At 39.4% G+C, this 19,968-nt stretch overlaps 1 protein-coding gene across 3 annotated transcripts in view; it reads left to right on the plus strand.

The window, feature by feature from the left end:
* The window catches only part of UBE3D (ubiquitin protein ligase E3D), a 317,705-nt gene that overhangs the window by 131,847 nt on the left and 165,890 nt on the right, over nt 1-19,968 (plus strand). The window contains exon 10 of one of the 3 annotated variants that reach the window (XM_059941742.1): nt 12,442-13,003. The exons of 1 other annotated variant lie outside the window; for it this stretch is intronic. In XM_059941742.1, coding sequence (XP_059797725.1) covers nt 12,442-12,462 — 21 coding nt within the window. In that variant the 3' untranslated portion in view covers nt 12,463-13,003. Of the gene's footprint in view, nt 1-11,428; nt 11,478-12,441; nt 13,004-19,968 lie in introns of those variants that run through there. One more of the 3 variants, XM_059941743.1, reaches the window with a different exon arrangement.

Below are 19,968 nucleotides of genomic sequence, written 5' to 3' on the forward strand. Positions count from 1 at the left end.
ATCAGCCTTTTTCTGGAAGCATTTTTCTTTTACTCATACAGGAAGGTCTTTACCTAGTTAAAAAAAAAAAAAAAATTAGGTTCTCTATCTAGAAAGATTCCTTTTTCCGTCTAAGTTCTGATAACAGATCTTAACTATTTCCTTTTAGTTCCAGTGGAAAAGGAAGGGACTCATGATCTTTCTTTGGTTTCAGTTTCTCTCTCTGTTGCTAAGGTGGTATTTTTCTAACCTGTCCTCCTTAGGTAACCAGACAAAAAGGTTCATCTCTGAGTAGTTGAGGACCTGGTTTCTGAATAGGGTCTGAGTGCATTTTGAAAAGGGAACATGGTGGCCCCAGAGGTGGGTAGCGGGTGTATATGTGTACACATGAGGTAACGTGTCCAAGGAACTTTGGAAGCAGTAAGGTGCTCTAGTTCTTATCTCCAAATACCATTCCTCACTGAAGGACCTAGGCTCCTCTGGAGAATGGCTGATTCCATGTCTGGGATAAGATGAGGCTGAGTCCCATCCTACCAGAAAGCAAACCAACCAACCAACCCAACAAACAAACAAAAAACTAATATAAACTACTATGATCATGTCCTCAGGACTTAGGCTCTGAGTTGAAGAGATTCTCACTGACAAAGATGGGATGATGTGAGCATTAATACAAATAATGACTGTAGTAGATTAAAGTGTATCAGATGTATTTTAAATCCATGAGTTTATAATGACACTAAAAACACAAACAAAAAACACTCACCACATTCCCGTCTATGGAAAACCCGGCAGGCAAAAGATCTGATTTCTTCAAAACATAAAAATCAAAGGGAGAAAAAAGAGCAGAGGAACTTATGATTTAAAAGAAACTTAAAAGACGTATGAATCCATTATAACACTACTTAGACATGTTTCGATTCTGATTTGAACAAACACCAGCTGTTTAAAAATTTTATGAGCTAGTTGGGGAAACTTGATCACTGAATGGATATTTGATTATGTTAAGGAATTATTATTAATGTTTTAGATGTGGTCATGGCATTGTGGTTTTATTTTTATCCCAGTCCTTCTCTTTCAGAGACACATACTGAATTATATACAAAATAATAGGTCTGGGATTTGCTTCAAAAGAGTTCTGTGGCAGGGCTTTGGAAGAAACAAAATGGCCATGAGTTGGTAATTATTGTTTTTGGGTAATATTTGTGGATTTATTATACTATTCTGTTGACTAGAGAATATGTTAATATTTGAAATCTTTTATAAGTTAAAAACAAACAAAAAACAGCTAAGTGCCCTGAAGGTTGTTGGTGTCATGGATTAACCGGCAGAAGTTTGAACAGGGAGAGGTGACCTCTGGGGATGATGGGACTTGAGTGAGGAGCCCTGTCTTTTTTTATTAATTGAAGTAAAATTGACTTACAATATTATATTAGTTTCAGGCGTACAACACAGTGATTCAATATTTTTTATACATTACAAAGAGGTGCCCTGTCTTGACGGGTTTGTTCATAAGTTTGTCAAAATGAAAAGATAGTAACTCATTGATGTAACCAGTCCCCAACATTTTTCTCTCCACATTTGCATCACACTAATGTTATGAACCAAGGGTTCTCGAGAAAAGGAGTGAGATCATGCACGCTTATCTCATATGGGATCTTGGTTGTCCAAAAACCCTTACTGAGGGACCCCCAACTGGGCCCACTCTCCTTTTCCATTCATTTCTCATACTTTAGAAAGATGACCTCAAAGAAAATTTGGGGGAATTTTAAAAAATATATTTTTTCTTTTCAAAGAAAATTTTTTTACCCCTAAACCAGTAGAAAATAGAGAACATTTTTCAAGTGTTTATAGGCCTTGTCTTTAAAAATACCAAATGGAATAGTTCTGAGAACACAGCAGACTCTGTGGAATACTTGTTTATGCTCACCACCTTTTAGCAATTTAGGTGAGTTAAAGACACCTGAAACAATATATGAGTTTCCAAATTTTCTCCACTTCCCATCAAAATGTAGTACATTATTTTCTCATGGCTTCCCAGTCCTTCTTCTCCGCAGATCAAAATTGTTTCTGTGTCTCATCTCAGAACTTCTCTAATCCTGAAAAAATTATTTCGCACTTTGTTGTAAAGCACCCGTAGATATTTGATGTTAATTTTGCAGCTCAGTGAGTCATGATGTTCAGACCCCGTTTAGGTAGGTGGAGGGAGGCTTTTGGCTGAATAAGCTTTCCTCATCATCCGTGTGGGGAAGAGAGGACCTCCTTGGGTCCAGTCGCAGACATCACAGTATCTCATACAATCCTTGACCCACCAGAGGAAGAGGGAAGCCCCATCTTACAGATGAAGAAACTCAGGCACAGAGGTTGGGTAACCTGACTGTGTTGCCTCTGGAAATTACATACGGTCTTTCTCCTAAGCCAGGAAGCCTCTTTCAGCTATAAATTGTGCCAGCTGTTACTTGATTGAAGTATGCTGAAGTATGCAAGTTCTTCAGTCAATCTGTGATGCCATCTCATAGAACGTGCATTTCTGTGGAAAGCTGGCATGGTGAACTCATAGTGAACTCCGAAGGCCAGCATTTGAAGGCAGTTAGCTGATTTTAAAGGTTACTGGTATTTCCCAACAAAATATAGTCGAGCATTGGTCATCTCCAAGTATTCAATGCCCCAGAAGCCAGAAAAGTCCAGTCCACATTGTAATACACTAATGATGAGTGGTTATAAGTCGTGTTTAGGTCCATCCATTCATTCCCGCTGCTTTACAGAGTGCCTTGATGAATAATTAGTCAGACTCTTCTTTCTAGTTAATGTCATCAGTTGGATATATTGGGGAGAAGCCTAATTATTGGTAAATTCAGCCAGATAGTTTCATGTATTAAAGACCCATGGCTTAGTCAATAATCCTGGGTTCAGAACTGAATTTCTATGGAATGAATTATGTCTCTAACCAAGGATGTGCTGGTCTGAACCACTTGGAGTGCTTTCCGTTACACACACCCTCTCTACACAATCCTATCAGTGGCCTCTGGGCTCGGAGTTATTTTTCTAGTAGCTGGTGATATCTTACACTAAGCCATCTACCTTCTTCCGTGTGCAAACATTGTAGGTTTGCAGTTTTTTCTTCAGAGGCAATGTGTGCGGTGTCAGTCCCTGTCCCTGGTAGATACTATTGTTATAGGATAGTATAAGCGAGAGAAAGCCTTATGTAAGCCTTGGAGGTTTTTTATACACAATCAGCCAATTGTGCTTCTTCCTTTAAAAATAATTAAAGAAGCATGAATTTATTCATGAACAGCAGAGAAGAATTTATTCATGAACAGCATCTGTAGCAATATTTAAAATACATAAAACATTAATGTACAGTTATAATAATAATAATCGTCTCTTTCAGTTTTTGAGGGTCTTGTCCATTCCAGGGCCTGCCAGGCCATTGATGTCCTTTGTCACTAGTCCCCACGGCCACCGGTGGGCAGAACTGGAGGGAGAGGAGGCTCTCAGCTTGGAGGAGTCAGGGAAGGGATTCAGTCTCATCTTTCCCTTGGTCTGAATCTTTGCTCTCTGTACAGAGTACCACCTTCTCACACCAATCTGTTTTTACTTCTCGGCTTCGTATACTCTGTCTCCAGCTTTCCAGTCTTTCCACATCAGTTAGACTTCACCAGTCTGCACTTTGCTCGTGTCCACCTGATTTCCTCTGGCTTCTCGTGGAGCTTAGAATGGCAGGTGTAAAACTTACCACTTTGAACCCTGGGAGCCCTTGATGAGTAGGTGCCCTTTTCTGTTCCCATACACTGAGCTGTTCTTGACTTGGAGACGCTCCACCAACAGTTCTATATACAAGAACCCCTCTTTACTTTCCACGTGGCTTAAAGCAAAAAGGAAAAAAAAAAAAATCACAAAGCTTTGTCCTCTTCAGTGTGCTCCCTTCCTCACGCATATACTATTGTTTCATTTTGTAGTTATAATATCCTCATGCTCCTCCTTTAAAATAAATAAATTACAGTTTTATGAGCCCTGTTTATTTCCAGCAACTCCAAGTAACAGGCTAAGGAAATAAATGGTATTTATTTTAAAATGGATATATTAGCATGCTTTCCTTTTTAAAGATTCGTGTATCTTTAACATTATATTTTCAAAGTAATGTCTAAGGAGTAAGTGGCTAAAGAAAATAAGCATCTGGTTCCAATTTGATCCATTTCTCACTAGGTCTTAACTGCTGTTTGATTATTCCAAGTTATAATCTTTTCTACTGAACTGACTAAACTATGCCAATGTAACTTATCCTGCTTGCTAAACTTACAGACAGAAATTCCTCTCTGAGGTTTCAGGCTGATTTCTCATTTATCCTGCAGGCTCTCCTCACTTGCCGGAAACTTTCTCTTCTAATCAAGGAATTATTTTCTCTTTACAAGAAGGGCTTTAATTTGCTCTTCTGTCTTTTTCTTTCTCCTCCTTACATCTAACCGTAAAGAAGTAATCTGCTTTCTGCTTAACAAATGAGAGCGACTGCATCATTTCAACTGCTACTAAATCTGATTTAAAATTGGAATATTATGGATTCTTTCTTCAACTAAAGTTACTTGCAATTATCTCTCACCATAATTAGATGGAAGGGAGCTTTGATGACAGAATGAATACTAGGCTCAGAAACAAAGACCCGATTGCACACCCAGCCTTGTTACTAGCTTATAGCAGTGAGCAGAAGTTACTCAGCTTCTTTGAACCTCAGTTCCCCATTTATAATCCAGAGACAATTAAATTAGATATTTAATTCAAGTGGATTTTATAAAGATTTAATGAGATGCTGCCTGGCACTTAATTTCTTCACTGCATAGAAAACATATTAACATTTACTGAAGGGCTTATACAAACTATTAAAAAAAATAAGCCCCCTGTTGGTAGGTTAAAAAAAAAGGATGTGAATTCACGATTAACCAAATTACAAGAAACAAACGTTTGGGAGAATGTTTATTAAACAAACGTTTGGGAGAATGTTATTAAACAAACGTTTGGGAGAATGTTTAAACTCATAGCAATTAAATAAATTCAAAAAGCATTGAGATGTCATTTCCTTTTATTAAATTAGTACTAATTTTTTTAAAAAGATAGGATGCTGGTGGCATTACCAATTGGTATAGCTCATTGGAAAAAATATGTATCAAATTAGATTAATACTCATACATTTCAATCTAATAGTCCCATTTCTGGAACTCTATCCTAAGGGAATATTCTAAAAATTGAAAAAAATTATAAACATGATAGTAACTACTTCATTATTACTTTTGATATTAACAAACCTGGGAACAACTTAAATTTGTAATAGATTGTTATGATGGACTGTTTTGCAGCTATTAAAATAAGAATAAAGACTTACTGAGCAGCACCTAAAAATGTTTATGATATAAAAAATATGCACATGTGATAGTCAGTATGAGAAAAATGCATCTTAAAACCATATGGAAATAGACCCACATAATAATAATGTTAGAGTATTTGGGGAAACAGGAAAAAATAATGCACTTAATTTCTTCACTGCATAAAAAACATATTAACATTTACTAAAGGGCTTATACAAACTATTAAAAAAATTAAGCCCCCTGTTGGTAGGTTAAAAAAAAAGGACGTGAATTCACAGTTAACCAAATTACAAGAAACAAACAAACGCTCTAACTCTGTTTTCCTCTTTCTCCAAATCTTTTGTAAGATACTGTTAATTTTAAGATTAAAATTAGAGTTTTAATCTAATGTATTCAGTCTGAAAAAAATATTTGTCCAGTGCCTCTTATGTGTCTGGGAAATTCGTTACAGCAATTCTGGGTTTTAAAAATGCCAGAATTTTTTCTCATTATTTACTCCATGGCAATAAAAAAGCAAAAAATAGTGCTTAGTGGACTATTTAGAATAAGTACTTCATATACAACCTAAGATTTCAGGTGCTGTTATGTGTAACCTAAGCATTTAATGCCAGACTGTCAGCCCAACCCGTGTTAAAATATAACGGTGTTGTGTCTCACTGTAGCCGTCTGCTTCAGGACTCATTCCAAAATTAACTTACCAGCTTACTCAGGTCATTCCACTGAGGAAAATGGGATCACAATGATATATTAAGCATAACATCAGTGTGAACAAGACTTTGAATAATGCATCTCAGAACGACACTCTAGGTAACTGGATTGGAGTAAGCTAGACAAGGTCATTTGCAAAGTATTGTGGCATCATTTTAGTCGAAATTTTTAGTGAAGGAATTATAGAGTCACTCGTAGCTGTAAGAAAGAGTATGAAAGATCACTTGCACACGTTGCCCAGTTTCCCCCAATGGTAACATTTTACAGAACTATGGTACTTGGGGTATTGACATGGTACAGTCCTCCCATCTTACTCAGATTTCCCTGGTTGTATTTGTACTCCTTTGCGTGTGTGTGTGCAAGTGTGTGACGTTCTGTGTAATTGTATACGTGGGTCTGTTTGTGCATCCACCACAGTCAAGGCACTGAACAGTTCCGTTGGCACCAGGATCCCTCCTGTTGCCATTTTATAATCACACCCTCCCTCCTCTCCTCACCATCCCCAACCCCTGTGGAACCACTACCTTGTCCTCTGTTTGTGAAATTTTGTCATTTCAAAAATGTTGTATAAATGGAACTTTACAGTACGTAACCTTTGGAGCCCGGCATAACTCCCTGGTGAATCTTCCAAGTTGTTGCATGTATCAGCAATTCGCTGCTTGTTAGTGTTGAATAGGCATCCGCAGTATGGATGTACCCAGCCTTAAGCATTCATCTGGGCTGAGTCCAGGTTTTGGCTCTTGAAAGGATGCTGCCATGAACATTCCTGTACAGCTGTTTGTGTGAACATAAAGTTTTCGTTTCTCTGGGATAAAGGTCCAAGACTGCAGTTGCTGGGTCATACAGTAATTATGTACATGTTTAGTTTTTAAAGACTGCCAAACTGTTTTCTAGAACGTCTATCCTGTTTTATAGGCATACTCCAAGCAATGTGTGGGAGATTTCTTCTTTACCAGCTTATTCTGAAGTCAAATTTGTGACAATTTTCTTTACCTGAACCAAATAAGTTTGCTAAAGATGCCCATGTTAAGTAGATTTAGAAAAGAAAACTATATCAGGGCATATCAGAGACTCTCCCCTCCCACCCCACCCCCCCAAAAAAATCATTCTCTCAACTCTGACTAGACTAGCTTTACACAGTGGGTCAGTTTGAGAGATTTGGCCCCTTCAGTCTCTAGATAGCTAACAAAAAGGACTCAGTCCTCCTTTTGTAGATGTTGGACCCGATCTATATCAATATCAAGATACTGGTCTAGACATAATTTGTTTCTTTCTCCCTCGTTTTGACAATCTTGTTGTCATCTAGAAAAAAAAATGTTTGTTTTAAAGGACTTTTGGATACCCTAGACCAGCGTCTTCACTTTGCAGTGGCCAGAAATGAAGGCACTGGATTAGGAGTTAGAAGAACTGTGTTTGAGTCGTTCCTCTAATTCTATTAGCTATCCTTTGCCACTCCTCCTTCCCATTGCCTATGAAATTTATTTCCTGAGATTTTAAGCAGGAGAATGACATGATGAAGGTGGTACATTAGGAAAATTAATCTGGTAGCAGAGCACCCAGTAGATTGAGAAGAAAAGAAAGATCTATTGGTACAAAACAAGAAGAGGCTTTCCAATTCCAAAAAAAACTGTCAAAGAGAGTCTTGATGGAGGAACTTCATCCGTGCTTTTCCTGTTCAGTTCTTAATTATTTTTGAAGGCCATTAAAAGTACAGTAGGATACATACTTTTCCATCTGCAGTCAGCTTGCTTTGTTGAAGAATAGGCTCAGGACCCAGGAACTGTCCATGTGTCCAGCCCCATCTGGAGAGGAAGAGGTATCAGTCGTCTTTACCCCACTCACATCTCTGTCTTCTGGTACTTCACACGCTGCCCTCCGCTAGAAAACACAGCTTGTGCTTTGCTTCACTGGTTCCCAGTAGATGAAAATCACAAGCTTTTGATTGACCTGTAAATTATCCTAGTGCATCCATGGCCTAAATAAACTACAAGGTAAGGGTTTAAATCCCTTTAAAGACACTGATCCTATTTGCTTTTTTCCCCACTTTTAAAGGCTTTTACAGAATTTGAGTTGGAAGGCCGCGCTGATGTTTCCTTGGTCTGGTATTTCTGTCCACACACTCGTTGTGCTTTTGGTGGGATAAGACCTTCTTCCTCATTGTATTGCTTCTCACATCTTTGGTCCTTTGTTCCATCCTTCCTCTTTGCTAGGAGTTCATTTAGCGAAGCCAGCATCTTTTGGTGGGAACAAAGTATATCCCACTCAGTGCCATGCCAGGTTTTATCGTCTCTCCTCGCCAACACACTATTCATAATTAGAGTAATAACTACCTTGTTCAGGCTACTGCTTCAGAAATCGCACTTCCTTTCATAACCCAGGAATGATCCTTTTTCTGCCAGCAGGCGTTAGGCATCCGTCTTAGACTTATTCCAACCTATTAGAATCATCTCACGACTTGACTTTCTCCCCCACTCACGTGTTAATGCCACGAGGGAATGCCTTCTCACTGTGGTCTGTGACGGGACAGTCACAGCACATAGATGGTACTTAATCATTGAATGAATGGAATGAATGAAGACAGCCTGCCAGCCCAGAGAGAGGAAAATCTTATACTATTTATTCAGCACAAAGAGTGGAGTCCAGGTGTCATCAACACAGGCCTGATCGATGCTGAATTAGTGAGTTAGTAAATGGTTTGTACCCCAGTAGGATTTAAGACTCGAAATAAATAATATGCTTGAAAAGGTCATTTTCTTTTATTATTTTTATATTTACATTTATATTGTATATTTTATTTTGTAAATGAAGTTTGAGCCTAGGAACTGGATTTTGTAATATAAACTTTTTTTCCATGCCATAACATTTATTTCAGACATAACTTTGGACAGGAGCCGTACCTAGACAAAAATATATATTTAAGGAATAGTTTTAAATATTTATTTTTTTAAGTCTACAGTACCCTTTAAAAGGAACATTTGTGTATGGCTATGCTACTTATTCTAAAGAGACTTTTCTAAAGCTCACAATTATTATGAAACTCACAGTTTCCAGTATTTTACAGTTTCATCTGTCTTGTTTAGTGCACCTCAAAGCATTTATGTAGGATTTTTTTTTAATGTTAATTTTATCTTGTGCAGTCTGCCTTGACAGCATGTCTTTTTATTGATTGAAATTCCAGCTCTATGTTGAGAAATAGAATTTCATAGTATAATTTTGTTAACTAAGATAACAAGAACATTCAAAAGTGTTTAACATATTTACGCAATTGTACAGAAGCATTATAAACTGAACATTTGGTCAGCTATTACAGCAGCCTGGCCCTGTTTATGGTAGTTTAAGAAGATTGTTTTTAGATGGTGACTCAAAGCAGAGACATTATTTTTAGACATTTTCACTCTCTCTCCCCTTTTCCTTTCCCAAGTGTCCAAATTCAGGAGGAGAGAACAGGGAGAGTCAAATGTTACAGCCAACTCCAAAGAGTCCTGTCTTCCCTAGTTCCTAATAGTTATTTATACTTTTGTAACTATATATTCCAGGAATGTAACAACGGAACCTGAAGCTGTAGCTGTACTCATAGACTCTGCAAAGCTTTAAAACTTTTTACTTTGGGGAATAAAACTAAAAAGATGAAATACAGAGACTTTTCTCAGTGTAGTAGAACAAAATAAAATTATCCTCTCTTAAAATAAATGACAGTTAGGGAAAGCAATTTTTCCTGTCATGGATAAAAGCTAGGGAACACAAAATCAACATTTGAAATATGTTAACTCACAGTGTTTTAAATAAAAAGAAGCTAAAATGCATTGTACGGTACCTGTTCCCAAGGATGATTGCAGTTTCTTGTTATTAAGTCCTGCAAAACACATAGTGTCCTTGGCAGGCGGCACTATAAAAACGAACGATGAAAAAAAAAGACATATTAGGTCAAATTAAAATTTTTTTCTTTTTTGATGGGGACTCCATTTTGCATTATTTGTTTTAATGAGCTCAGCCTCTTGTGGTTTTCTCCATCTTGTGTCCATATTCACAGGCATGCAAAAGAAAATACATCTTTCATATTTGAGACAATAATGAGGATTAAAAGTCCCCCAACCTGTGCAGTTTTATCTTGATCATCTATCTGTAAACTTACCAGGGGAAAAAGCATGGATTAGAAATCAAAATTTCTTCCTAAACCCATCATTGCCACTTACTAGCTTTGTATCCTGAGCAAGTCACTTAGTTTTTCTGAGCTTCTTTTTCTTCATTTGTAAAACAAAGTTTCAAATGCCTGCTTTACCTAAATCACCAGACTGTGCTGAGGATGAAAAGAGTCAAAATAGGAAAGTGTTTTACAGGTTTCAGGCAGGTCCTGTTATAATTCCCATTTTGCAGACAAGGAAAGGCTGAGAGAGGTTAACAAGCTTGTCGAAGGTCACAGAAAGATCTAATTCTAAATTTCAGCATTTTTCAGCGCTGGCACTGTTAACGTTTTGAGGCTGCTAGTTCTTTCTTATGGGGAGCTGTCCTGCACATAGTTGGATGTTTAGCAGCAATCCCTACCTCTCTACCCACTAGATGCCATTAGCATCCCCCAAGTTGTGCCAACCAAAAATATCTCCAGGGACTCCCCTGGCGGTCCAGTGGTTGGGACTCCGGGCTTCCACTTCAGGGGGCTTGGGTTCGATCCCTGGTCTGGGAACTAAGATCCCACATGCCGTGACAAAAAAAAAAAAAAAAAATCTCCAGACACTACCAAATGTCCCCTGGTGGGTGAAATTGTCCCAAGTAGAGAGCCACTGGTCTGTATGGTTCCAGAGCCAAAGTTCTTAACCATTTTTATGATGACATTTATCAGCATCAGTTATTCTAAGTAGTTCTTGGTTGGAATACTCCATGACACAGCAGTTTTCAGAATTAACAAAGAGATAACTGGTTTTTATCCATCGTCCTTGTGTCTCTGAGTATCAGCAGTGGTATTGGCATCTTGGGAATCTCCCTGTAAACTGTTCTTGAAGAAGCAGAATGTCCCGACAGGGCCACTAACCACCGTGAGCCAGAAGTCAGCCTCAGCGACCCCTAAGTCCCCTTCCCTGGGATTCTGTGATCATTCCCTAAAGGGCCCAGCTGGTCTGTCTTCAACAGCCCCTTCTCGTCAGAATATTCATGGGCTCCTAATGTCTATCATCTGAGAGGCCAGGGAGAGAAACACAAGTATTTTCATAAGCATTATCTCATTTACTCTTCACAGTGAGCCCTTGAGGTTTGCATCAATTGTCCGTAAGAAGGGGTGAGCTCACATCCTTCTACTCTCCTATCTTGTCCCCTCCGCATTCCATGTTTATATTTTGTTTAGGAATCTTAACCTCTCTTCTTTGCCTGCTCCTTCAACTTTGTTCTCATTGCAGAACTTGATGTAAAAACTCAGCGGGAAGTTGATATGGAAACTCAGCAGGGGCCTTTCTCACCAGCACGGTATGAAGAGTAACATCCTTCTGAATTACTCAACATAAAGCAGATGGCTTTTGCCCTGCACGACTCTTCACTTTTTCTATCCCCTTAACAGGGATCATTAAGTACATACCTCCTTCAACTGCGTTTGGGGACTTAAGTACCAAATGTCCCAGAGTAGAATGTTTTCCTTCTGCTTCTCTCTCTTTCCCCCCGATAAAGGCCTGGGATGAGCTTTCTAACTGCCCCGTGTTTCTCCATCTTTATCTCTAACCTACATCCCACCCTCTTCCTGATGCTGGTGCCTTCCCAATTTATTATCACCCCTGAACCCTGAACTAGAATTTTCTAAGTGTTTATGATTGACTTTATGATGTTTGTTTCTCCTTTAGCTAAAACTATTGAGAAATTCGATGCATTTGATCTGGACCTTATTAAATAGTCTGAAAATATTTTGTACCTAAGCCTGTATGAATTAAAATGTTTTAAAACAACCGAGTTTTAAGATAAATTGCCGCTGGCAAGCCCAATAAATATGATGCAATTGAAAGCACTGGCATGACCCGAAGAGAGACTGGTGTAATTACCAATCGTAATGAGAAACTGGAATTGCCCAGGAGTCTTCGGGATTTGGAATAATGCTCATGGAAGATCCAAAGCAGCCATTTGAACCAATGGGAAAGAGAACTGGATTACTTCACGGCAATACAACTTTAGTGTCAATTTAAACTTTTTTTTTTTCTTTTAAAGTGCATGTGAATTGTTTTAACTACTGTATGGTTCATTAAAAAAGGACTAATTGGCTCCTGCTGTGAAATGGCAACGTCTGGCCCGACTAAAGAGTCATTTTTCTTTGTAGACCAGTGAGCATTCTTACCGAGCAGACTTACCTGATTCAGGTTTGATGTGCACTCAGCCATTTCATCACGTTATATAAGGAAAGCACTGTGGGTTTTTCTTCCTCTTCCAGGTGGCCTTTTTGAAGATGTAACTGCGGGAGCGGACACATTCCTCTCCACAGCACGGGGTGCACCGGCAGCCAGCAGTCGGCCCAGTGGGCAGCAATTACAGAGACAAGAACCCAGCTACAGAATGAGAACAGGGCATTGCAGTTTTGAGTTTACTTGCTTGCATAAATTCTCTGAGAGAAGAGTTAACTTGAAATCTTTGAAAAACCAAGGCTGTGAAGAAAGTCATAGTAGCAGGTTGAGAGATAAGTATAGAATTTACGTCTCTATTTCCCACCGAGAGGAGTGTTCAAATATGTGCTGCGTCAGCACCACCTGGAGAGAGAGAGCTGGTGGAGACCCATCTGTCCTGTGCGGAATGCAGCAAGGGGCTTCGCTGGTGGAGTTGAATGTTAGCTGCTGCAAATCTTAGGACATAAACTTTCAGAGAACTTCGCAGGCTCGTATAAAAGCATTTTTTTTAAATAAAATATGGAATTTTGTATACCTTATTCAGAGGAGATGCTCAGTAAATAAATGTTGAATGCATGATTATCCAATTAAAGGGTTTCCCATTTATGCAAACCTGTATGTGTTCCTTTTGTTCTTTATTTCCTTTACCAAATACTGCTTCAGATGAATAAATATACCTCACTGGCATCCTGTTACAGAGTTGTCTGAGTCCTTGTGTGCCAGAGCAGGTGGTGAGGAAACCACTGAATGAGAATGACAGAGCTGGAGGGTGTCCTTCAAGGCATAGGCCCCGTTCCTAATTTTACAGAGAAGGTTTCAGACCTGCTGGTAATCACACAGTAGGAGCAACTCTGGGGCCGGAGCCAAGCAGATCCTCCCTGCCCACTCCTCAAGGGAGGACACTCTCTGGATTTGCAGCTATATCTGCTTCTCATCAAGCCTGTTTGTTACCAAACTCAGGTTCGGCTGCTCGCTGCTTGAAAGCCACTACTCCAGAGATGAGTGTTGTTTGGAACGGAAAGCCTGCTTTATTCAGGAGGCCAGCAACCTGGGGAGATGGCGGACTTGTGTCCAAAAACAAACTCAAAGATTCTGCTCAACCATGAAAGTTTTTAAAGGGAGAATCATTTGGGGAGGGGGTCAGAGTCTTCATTTTCTTCTAGAGTGTGCAGATTTTCTTCCGATTGGCTGTTGGTGAGGTAACAGGGCGGTGCTCCAAGGATCTTGTGCTCAACCTGAAGTTACCATCCTCCACTTGGATGGGGGGGGGGGTCTTAGCTCCTGCAGAAGATATTGTTATGTATATCCCTTGAGAAGGAACCAGGACCCTGATTTCATCACTGCACTATTGTTTCTTGACTCATCCTTAGTGTCTGCATTCCTTCCCTTCTTGGATTAGCAACTGTTTGAATCTGCCCTTTGGAACTCAGGGAAGGTCTAGGAGGCTGAATGAAGCCTATTTCCTACAAACAAGAAATGGGAGACATGGAAAGGAATTGTACCCAGGAGGGTCCTCCTTTGTTTCATATTGGCATTAATCCTACCCTACGGACCACCTAATACCTCTTTACTCAAAAAGTTTTCTGTCCCCTGATTTCCTAACACCCTTAACATAGGGGTCACTGGCGTTGTGATTTAGTGAACCTTTCATGATTTCTTCTTCTGTGTAGTTTTAACCAAAACACAGGTCCTACCAGCAGAGCAGTGGTGTGTCATGCTCCTAATTCTGTGGCTGGTGAATGGACAGAGGAAGAAAACCCCTCTCTGTCTGATCCTGCAGGGTCATTTTATTAAGCACAGTTTGAAACATTAAAGTTCTTAGTATTATGTCCAAGACTCACAGCCATAAAGGGGAGTTGGTTTGACATCACTGAAGCTACTAAACTCCCAAACACCTTGCTGACTTTTGGTGCTTTAGATTTCTGTCTGTCAGTATAGAGCAGTGTTTTCAACCTCGGCACTATTTACATTTGGGCCCCGATAAGTCTTTGTTTTGGAGACTGTCCTGTGCTGTGGGGAGGAAAAACCTTTCTTCCTAAAAACCCTCCTAGGTTCAGTGGCTGGGGCTTGCAGATCAAGCTGACAAAAGACAGATTAACGACAGAAAAATAAAACCAGCTTAATTACATGCATCTGCACAGAAGTTTCACAAAGACATGAGACTTTAGGAAGTGGCCAGATGATCGAAATTTATATACCATCTTAGAATAAACAAAGAAAAGGGAGTTTGCGGCTTCTGGGCAGGGGGAGGCAAGTTCTAGGAACGTGAGGGGAGGAAATACGTGGTAAATAAGGGTTGTCTTGTTTTGTTGGTAATAGTTTCTCCGATTATAAGAGTTGTCTCCAGGTGTAGATCTTTTCCTGATACAGAGACATCTTTACAAATGGGAATTTCCTTTATAAATGTAAATTTCCTTTACAAATGGGGAAATTTAGACTTTATTTTTAGGCAGTTAAGGGGAGGTTAAAAAGCTTTTCTTGCCTCTGCTCGTTCTCAGTTGTCTTTAGCTCAAAATAATCCTTATGCCAAAGTGGCATATTTTGGGGTGACATATCCTGGTACCCTTCAATACATTGGAGAACGTCTAGCAGCATCCCTGGCCTCTATCCACCAGATGCCAGTTGCTCCCTCCCCCAGTTGTGACAACCACAAATGTCTGTAGACATTGCCCTGGTGGCTGAAATTGACCCCAGTTGAGAACCACTGCTATTGAGGATGTATCCTGAGAACAACATTTGGTGGTCGCCTATAGTGGTGTATCGCCAATGACACAGTCATTACAAAATCTGAGTCTTTTCCTGGCACGTGGCCTGGCTTTAGTATAATCTTGTTTTCGCAAATGGACACTGCTGATGAATACCACTGTGTGACTATTTCTTAAGAGTTCAGTTTGTTTTGATCTAATTGTTGGAGATTGGAATAAATTAGATGAAGCAGAGTTCAACCTGTGCCTAAAATAGAATTTCCTTCTAAGATAGTTTTTCTCCCTCTGGAAAAGAAACCTGTACCATACTAATGTTTGTTTAGTTTAGATGGTAAAGGTGCTCATGATTCAAAAGATAACTCTACCACTCAACAAAACCCAACTAGAAAGGTATTCTGAATTACTAACCTTGTCTAAGTAAAATCAGGTTAAGTCAAATATAGTGACACCCCTTCACCTCTGTCTGGGGTCTGAATGGGAACCAAGCCAATGAGAGGTAAGCCCACCCACCTCCTTTCTGTTGGCAGAGGGGGGCAGTGCAAGGTGGAGTGGCTGTGAGGGACTCTGAAGGAGGGGTGGGAGCCAAAGGAGGGGACACACACACACACACACACACAAACGCACGGCAGATTTCTGTCCACACGCTGCAGTTACCATGGGTGAAGTTGCATCTGTCATGGCACCTGAAATCTTGTCATGGTGAAGTTCTCAAGCTCAGTCGGTCTCCATTGATTCTCCCAGGGCTGGAGGGGGGGGGGGTGCCAGTACAGCTCAGCTAGTGCCCAGAGTGAGCTGAATGTAAACATCAAGTCACTGGGTAGGCCTGAGAATAACATGTCTAAACCTGGGAGAGTTTATTTCTTTGGGGCCACAGGGGGTGGGAAAACAAGGGAAATGGGAGACTTTCTATCCGACTTCCTATTTGTACAGAGAAAATTGCTTCTGTGTGTGTGAATTTAGTAAACCACGTTAGGAGGGCTAGAGAGAATTGAAACAGGCTGTACAGCCTTAATGTTGGCCCTTGAAAATCGTTCCACATTAGCCTCCTGTGTCTTGTGAATACAATTCCAGAATCTATTCCATAGCATTCCTAGATAATGGTACTGAGTATTTTGAACAGTAAGAGGTTACCTAGGACCAGAAGCATAGTAAAATATCAATTTCCAGTCCGTTTTTTTAATATCTAAAAACTTAAATCACTTAAGTAAGTTGTGAACAAATAAGATCAACGAGCATCGCTCACCCCTCATCCTACTAGGGTTATGTGGTAACACACTGCAGTAGCTGACCAGCAGTGCACCCTGAGAGGAATTCGGGATGGAGAACCAGAGGAGGCACTCTGTGCTTAAACAAGCAGCCTCCTTAGATAGTTAGATGCATATCTCAGGAAGAATTTTATGAACCCAGAGTGTTGCATCTTTCCATACATAGGAAGGCACTAAAATCATGAACTTGAGATATCTATTCTTTGCGATTAGCAGTAATCTTTTACCAAGGTGTGTGCTAGACTGCATGTATGACCTCACCAGAAGTCGTATATAAATGGGCCACTCCCCTACTTCCTTGGAGCAGTTTTCTCAGAGCTAATTGAATGGCTGTCTCCTGGGCTATAGTCCTCAATAAGACCCTGAGTAAAACTTAAACTCACAACCCTTATGTTGTGTGCTTTTTCTTTTAAGTTGACAAAGTGGTTATCTATTAAATCACATATCGCTTAAATAAGTGGTTTTGTGAACTATTATCATCTAGTATAATTACAGTACATAGATCCTGTTGAACATTTCTACTGGCCACCCATTTTGGCAAACCAGTCTCTGAGGTTTCTTCATTTAACATGTGTTTATCGAATGCCTTTTACATGCCAGGCACAGTTATGGGTACAACAGATGGAATCAATAAAACAAAGTTCCCTACCCTCACATAGCTTACATTTTCATGGGGGAGCTGACCAAAAAAGTACTATATGTTATTGTAAAATGCTATGTTATACAATAGTATAATTTCTAAAAATAATAAATACAATAAGAAAAAACTGGGTAAAGGGAGAGTGAAGGGAGGTCCAACTTGAGCCTAAAGTGTACAAAATATTTCAATTCCATGAAAAGTGACTGTGGAGACACATCATTAAATGCCAACAGATTGAGTAGAAACCACAAACTTACATCATTTTGCCGAAAGTAGCTTGACTAAACAAGATACACCAGTGTTAGCAAAGCTTGTTTGATTTCATTGATTGCAGAAGAGCCGACTAGAACTCAGATGAAATTGGCTTTGTAGTAACCACTTTGGTAATTAAACCCATCAGTAGCCCGTGTAGTAAAAAGTGCTGACAAGGTTAAATGGTTTTGCATAGAAAAAGCCAGCCTAGTTGCTGACCCTGTAACATTTGTTTTTGTTCTTAGCATATAACAAAGATTAATTGGGACTCATGTTTCATTGTAATTCAGGATGTGGGGATGACTGGTACATCTTATTCTGGAGTTAGAAAAGCATTAACATTTATCTTACACATCAGAGGGGTGATTCCCACTAACTGCTTATCTAAGCATTCTACACATTCTTAAATAATCTTTATACTCAATGGCATTCAGTGTGACTTAATATAACGATTTCTCTTCGTTTGCCTCTTGAGATGCTTCCAGCTTTTATCTATTGAATCGAGCTCATCATTCCTTAATCTGGGAGAAAAAGTTGGGGGGACTTACATGGAAATAAGTTCTTTTAAGAGGTAAATTCTCTAGTTTTAAGAAAAATGACAAGAGAAACATTTTGTCAAAACATTTTAAAAAGCATCCAACCTATCCTAATATTCTTTTAAGAACATGAGTCCATTTTCATTGAGGAATAGACAAAACTAATTCATTCTCAATCCTGTTATAGATAAATTAAGAAACCCATTTTCAGGGGCCCACAATTATTCTAGGGCCCTTAGGCTACCGGGTACAATTAGCAGAGTGCAGGATTTGTGTCCCCTTTCTGCCTTGTAGTAGACCTATCTGTGACCTTCCACAGCCTTTCTTTAATATTTTTATTTGATCTCAACATTTCATGGATTAAAACTTTTTCCTCCTATTTTATTATTTGTTTTGGAGGCAAAAAAATGAGAAGAATCTTTATGGCCAAAGTTTGTTTATACACACTCCATCAGTATGTTGGTTGCAAATTTCAGTACATCTACCAAAAGACCTAAATTGGGAACAAGTAGGTAACCTAATTCAAAACGATTGCAGCAGTAAATTGCCTGTTTGGAGTTTCTGGCTGATCCTTTTCTAAACTCAAGAAAAATGGGACTTGTTACCCTTTGCCCAGAACCCTTCCAGGCTTGAGGAGGCCATTGGCAGGCTTTCTGCAGACTTAAGCTGGGAAAGGAATTATAGAAGCAAACCATTTTGTAAGTGCCCATAAAATAATGGAATCTCTGTTTCTTCATTGAGTCTTAGGAAACCAGTGCTTGGAAACAGGAAACAGATCTCTGACCTGTATCTCCCTTTACATTTCCCACCCCCTTCCCCATCCGTCCTTAAGCAACACCATTTCTAGCAAAATGAACCAGAAGCACGTGCCTTAGTTACTCCTATACTCCCTTCCAGAATCGAGACTTAAGGGTCAGCTTGGTGCTCTGTGATGACCTAGATGGGCGGGAATTGGGGGGGGGGATGGGAGGGAGGGAGGTCCAAGAGGGAGGGGATATATGTGTACATATGGCTGCTTCACTTCGTTGTACAGCAGAAGCTAACATCACATTGTAAAGCAATGATACTCCAATTTAAAAAAAAAAGGCTTAAGGATTGGAAACTGGTGTGGCCTCTTCTCTTGAAACTTTGTCTTCATAGAATGGTGACAGTATCAAAATTAGTCATCATTCCATAATAGTACATATTGGACTCAGAGAGTATACCATCCCCACAAATATTCTGAATAATAAACTCGACAGAGGTCACTATAAATTCTCTCAGTTGTTCATAGGATTACAAAGTTTAGTGCAAATGTTAAGAAAGAATTCTTGAAATAAGGTACATAAAGTAACAAAGGAATTGAACTAAAATTCTGCATTTTAATTCACTTAAACCTGAGAAGGGATGTCAAGAAGAAAAGAAAAAGTGGCCAAGGTTCTATCTCATCTAGCACAGCAGAAGATGCTGTTTTATGGTTGAAATTAAGAGAAAAATAAGTTGAAATATATTTTTAAATTTTTTTAAAGAAATCATGAGCCAATTGGAAATATATGTGTTAGAAATCACTAGAGGAAACAAAGAGACTCGATCGATAAAACACATTTCCTATGTTTCTTTCCAACCTTGTGATAATTGTTCAAGGCAATTTTAGAAAAGCCTGTTTCGATACTTGTATTTATTTGTTCCTCTGCTTTATTCCATCACAAATGAGTGATGAGAGCAAACCCCTGGTGTGGACTGCAATGACTGTAGGAGTTCAAAGAGGTCCCTCCCAATGAATATGGCTGGAGAAGATGTCCTTGTTTAGATGAGGCAGGACTTGATGTGGGCCTTAAATGATCATGAAATTTGTAAAGACAGGAAGATGGAGACAGGAAGGAAGGAGAGCATTTCAGGATATTAAGAACATTTGGCTAGTTTGGAGGAGTTGAGATGGAAGAGTGAATAAGATAGAAAAAGAGTTCTTGTTAGATGGTGGAAGGCACTGAATGCCATCATGAAACCATAGAATCTTCCTTCTGACTTCTCCAGATTGAGCACAACATGAACAAGAGACACATTTTTCTTCTGTGCCCCTGATTTGGGATTTAGCTGCAGTGGTTAAGAGTGAAAGGCGCTAGAGTCAGACTGCTTGGGTTGAAATGTCACCTCTATAATCTTGAGCAAGTTACTAACCTCATCTTTATTTTTTGTTTTG

Source organism: Balaenoptera ricei, chromosome 12 (assembly GCF_028023285.1).
Source record: "Balaenoptera ricei isolate mBalRic1 chromosome 12, mBalRic1.hap2, whole genome shotgun sequence".
NCBI classification, from domain to species: Eukaryota; Metazoa; Chordata; class Mammalia; order Artiodactyla; family Balaenopteridae; genus Balaenoptera; species Balaenoptera ricei.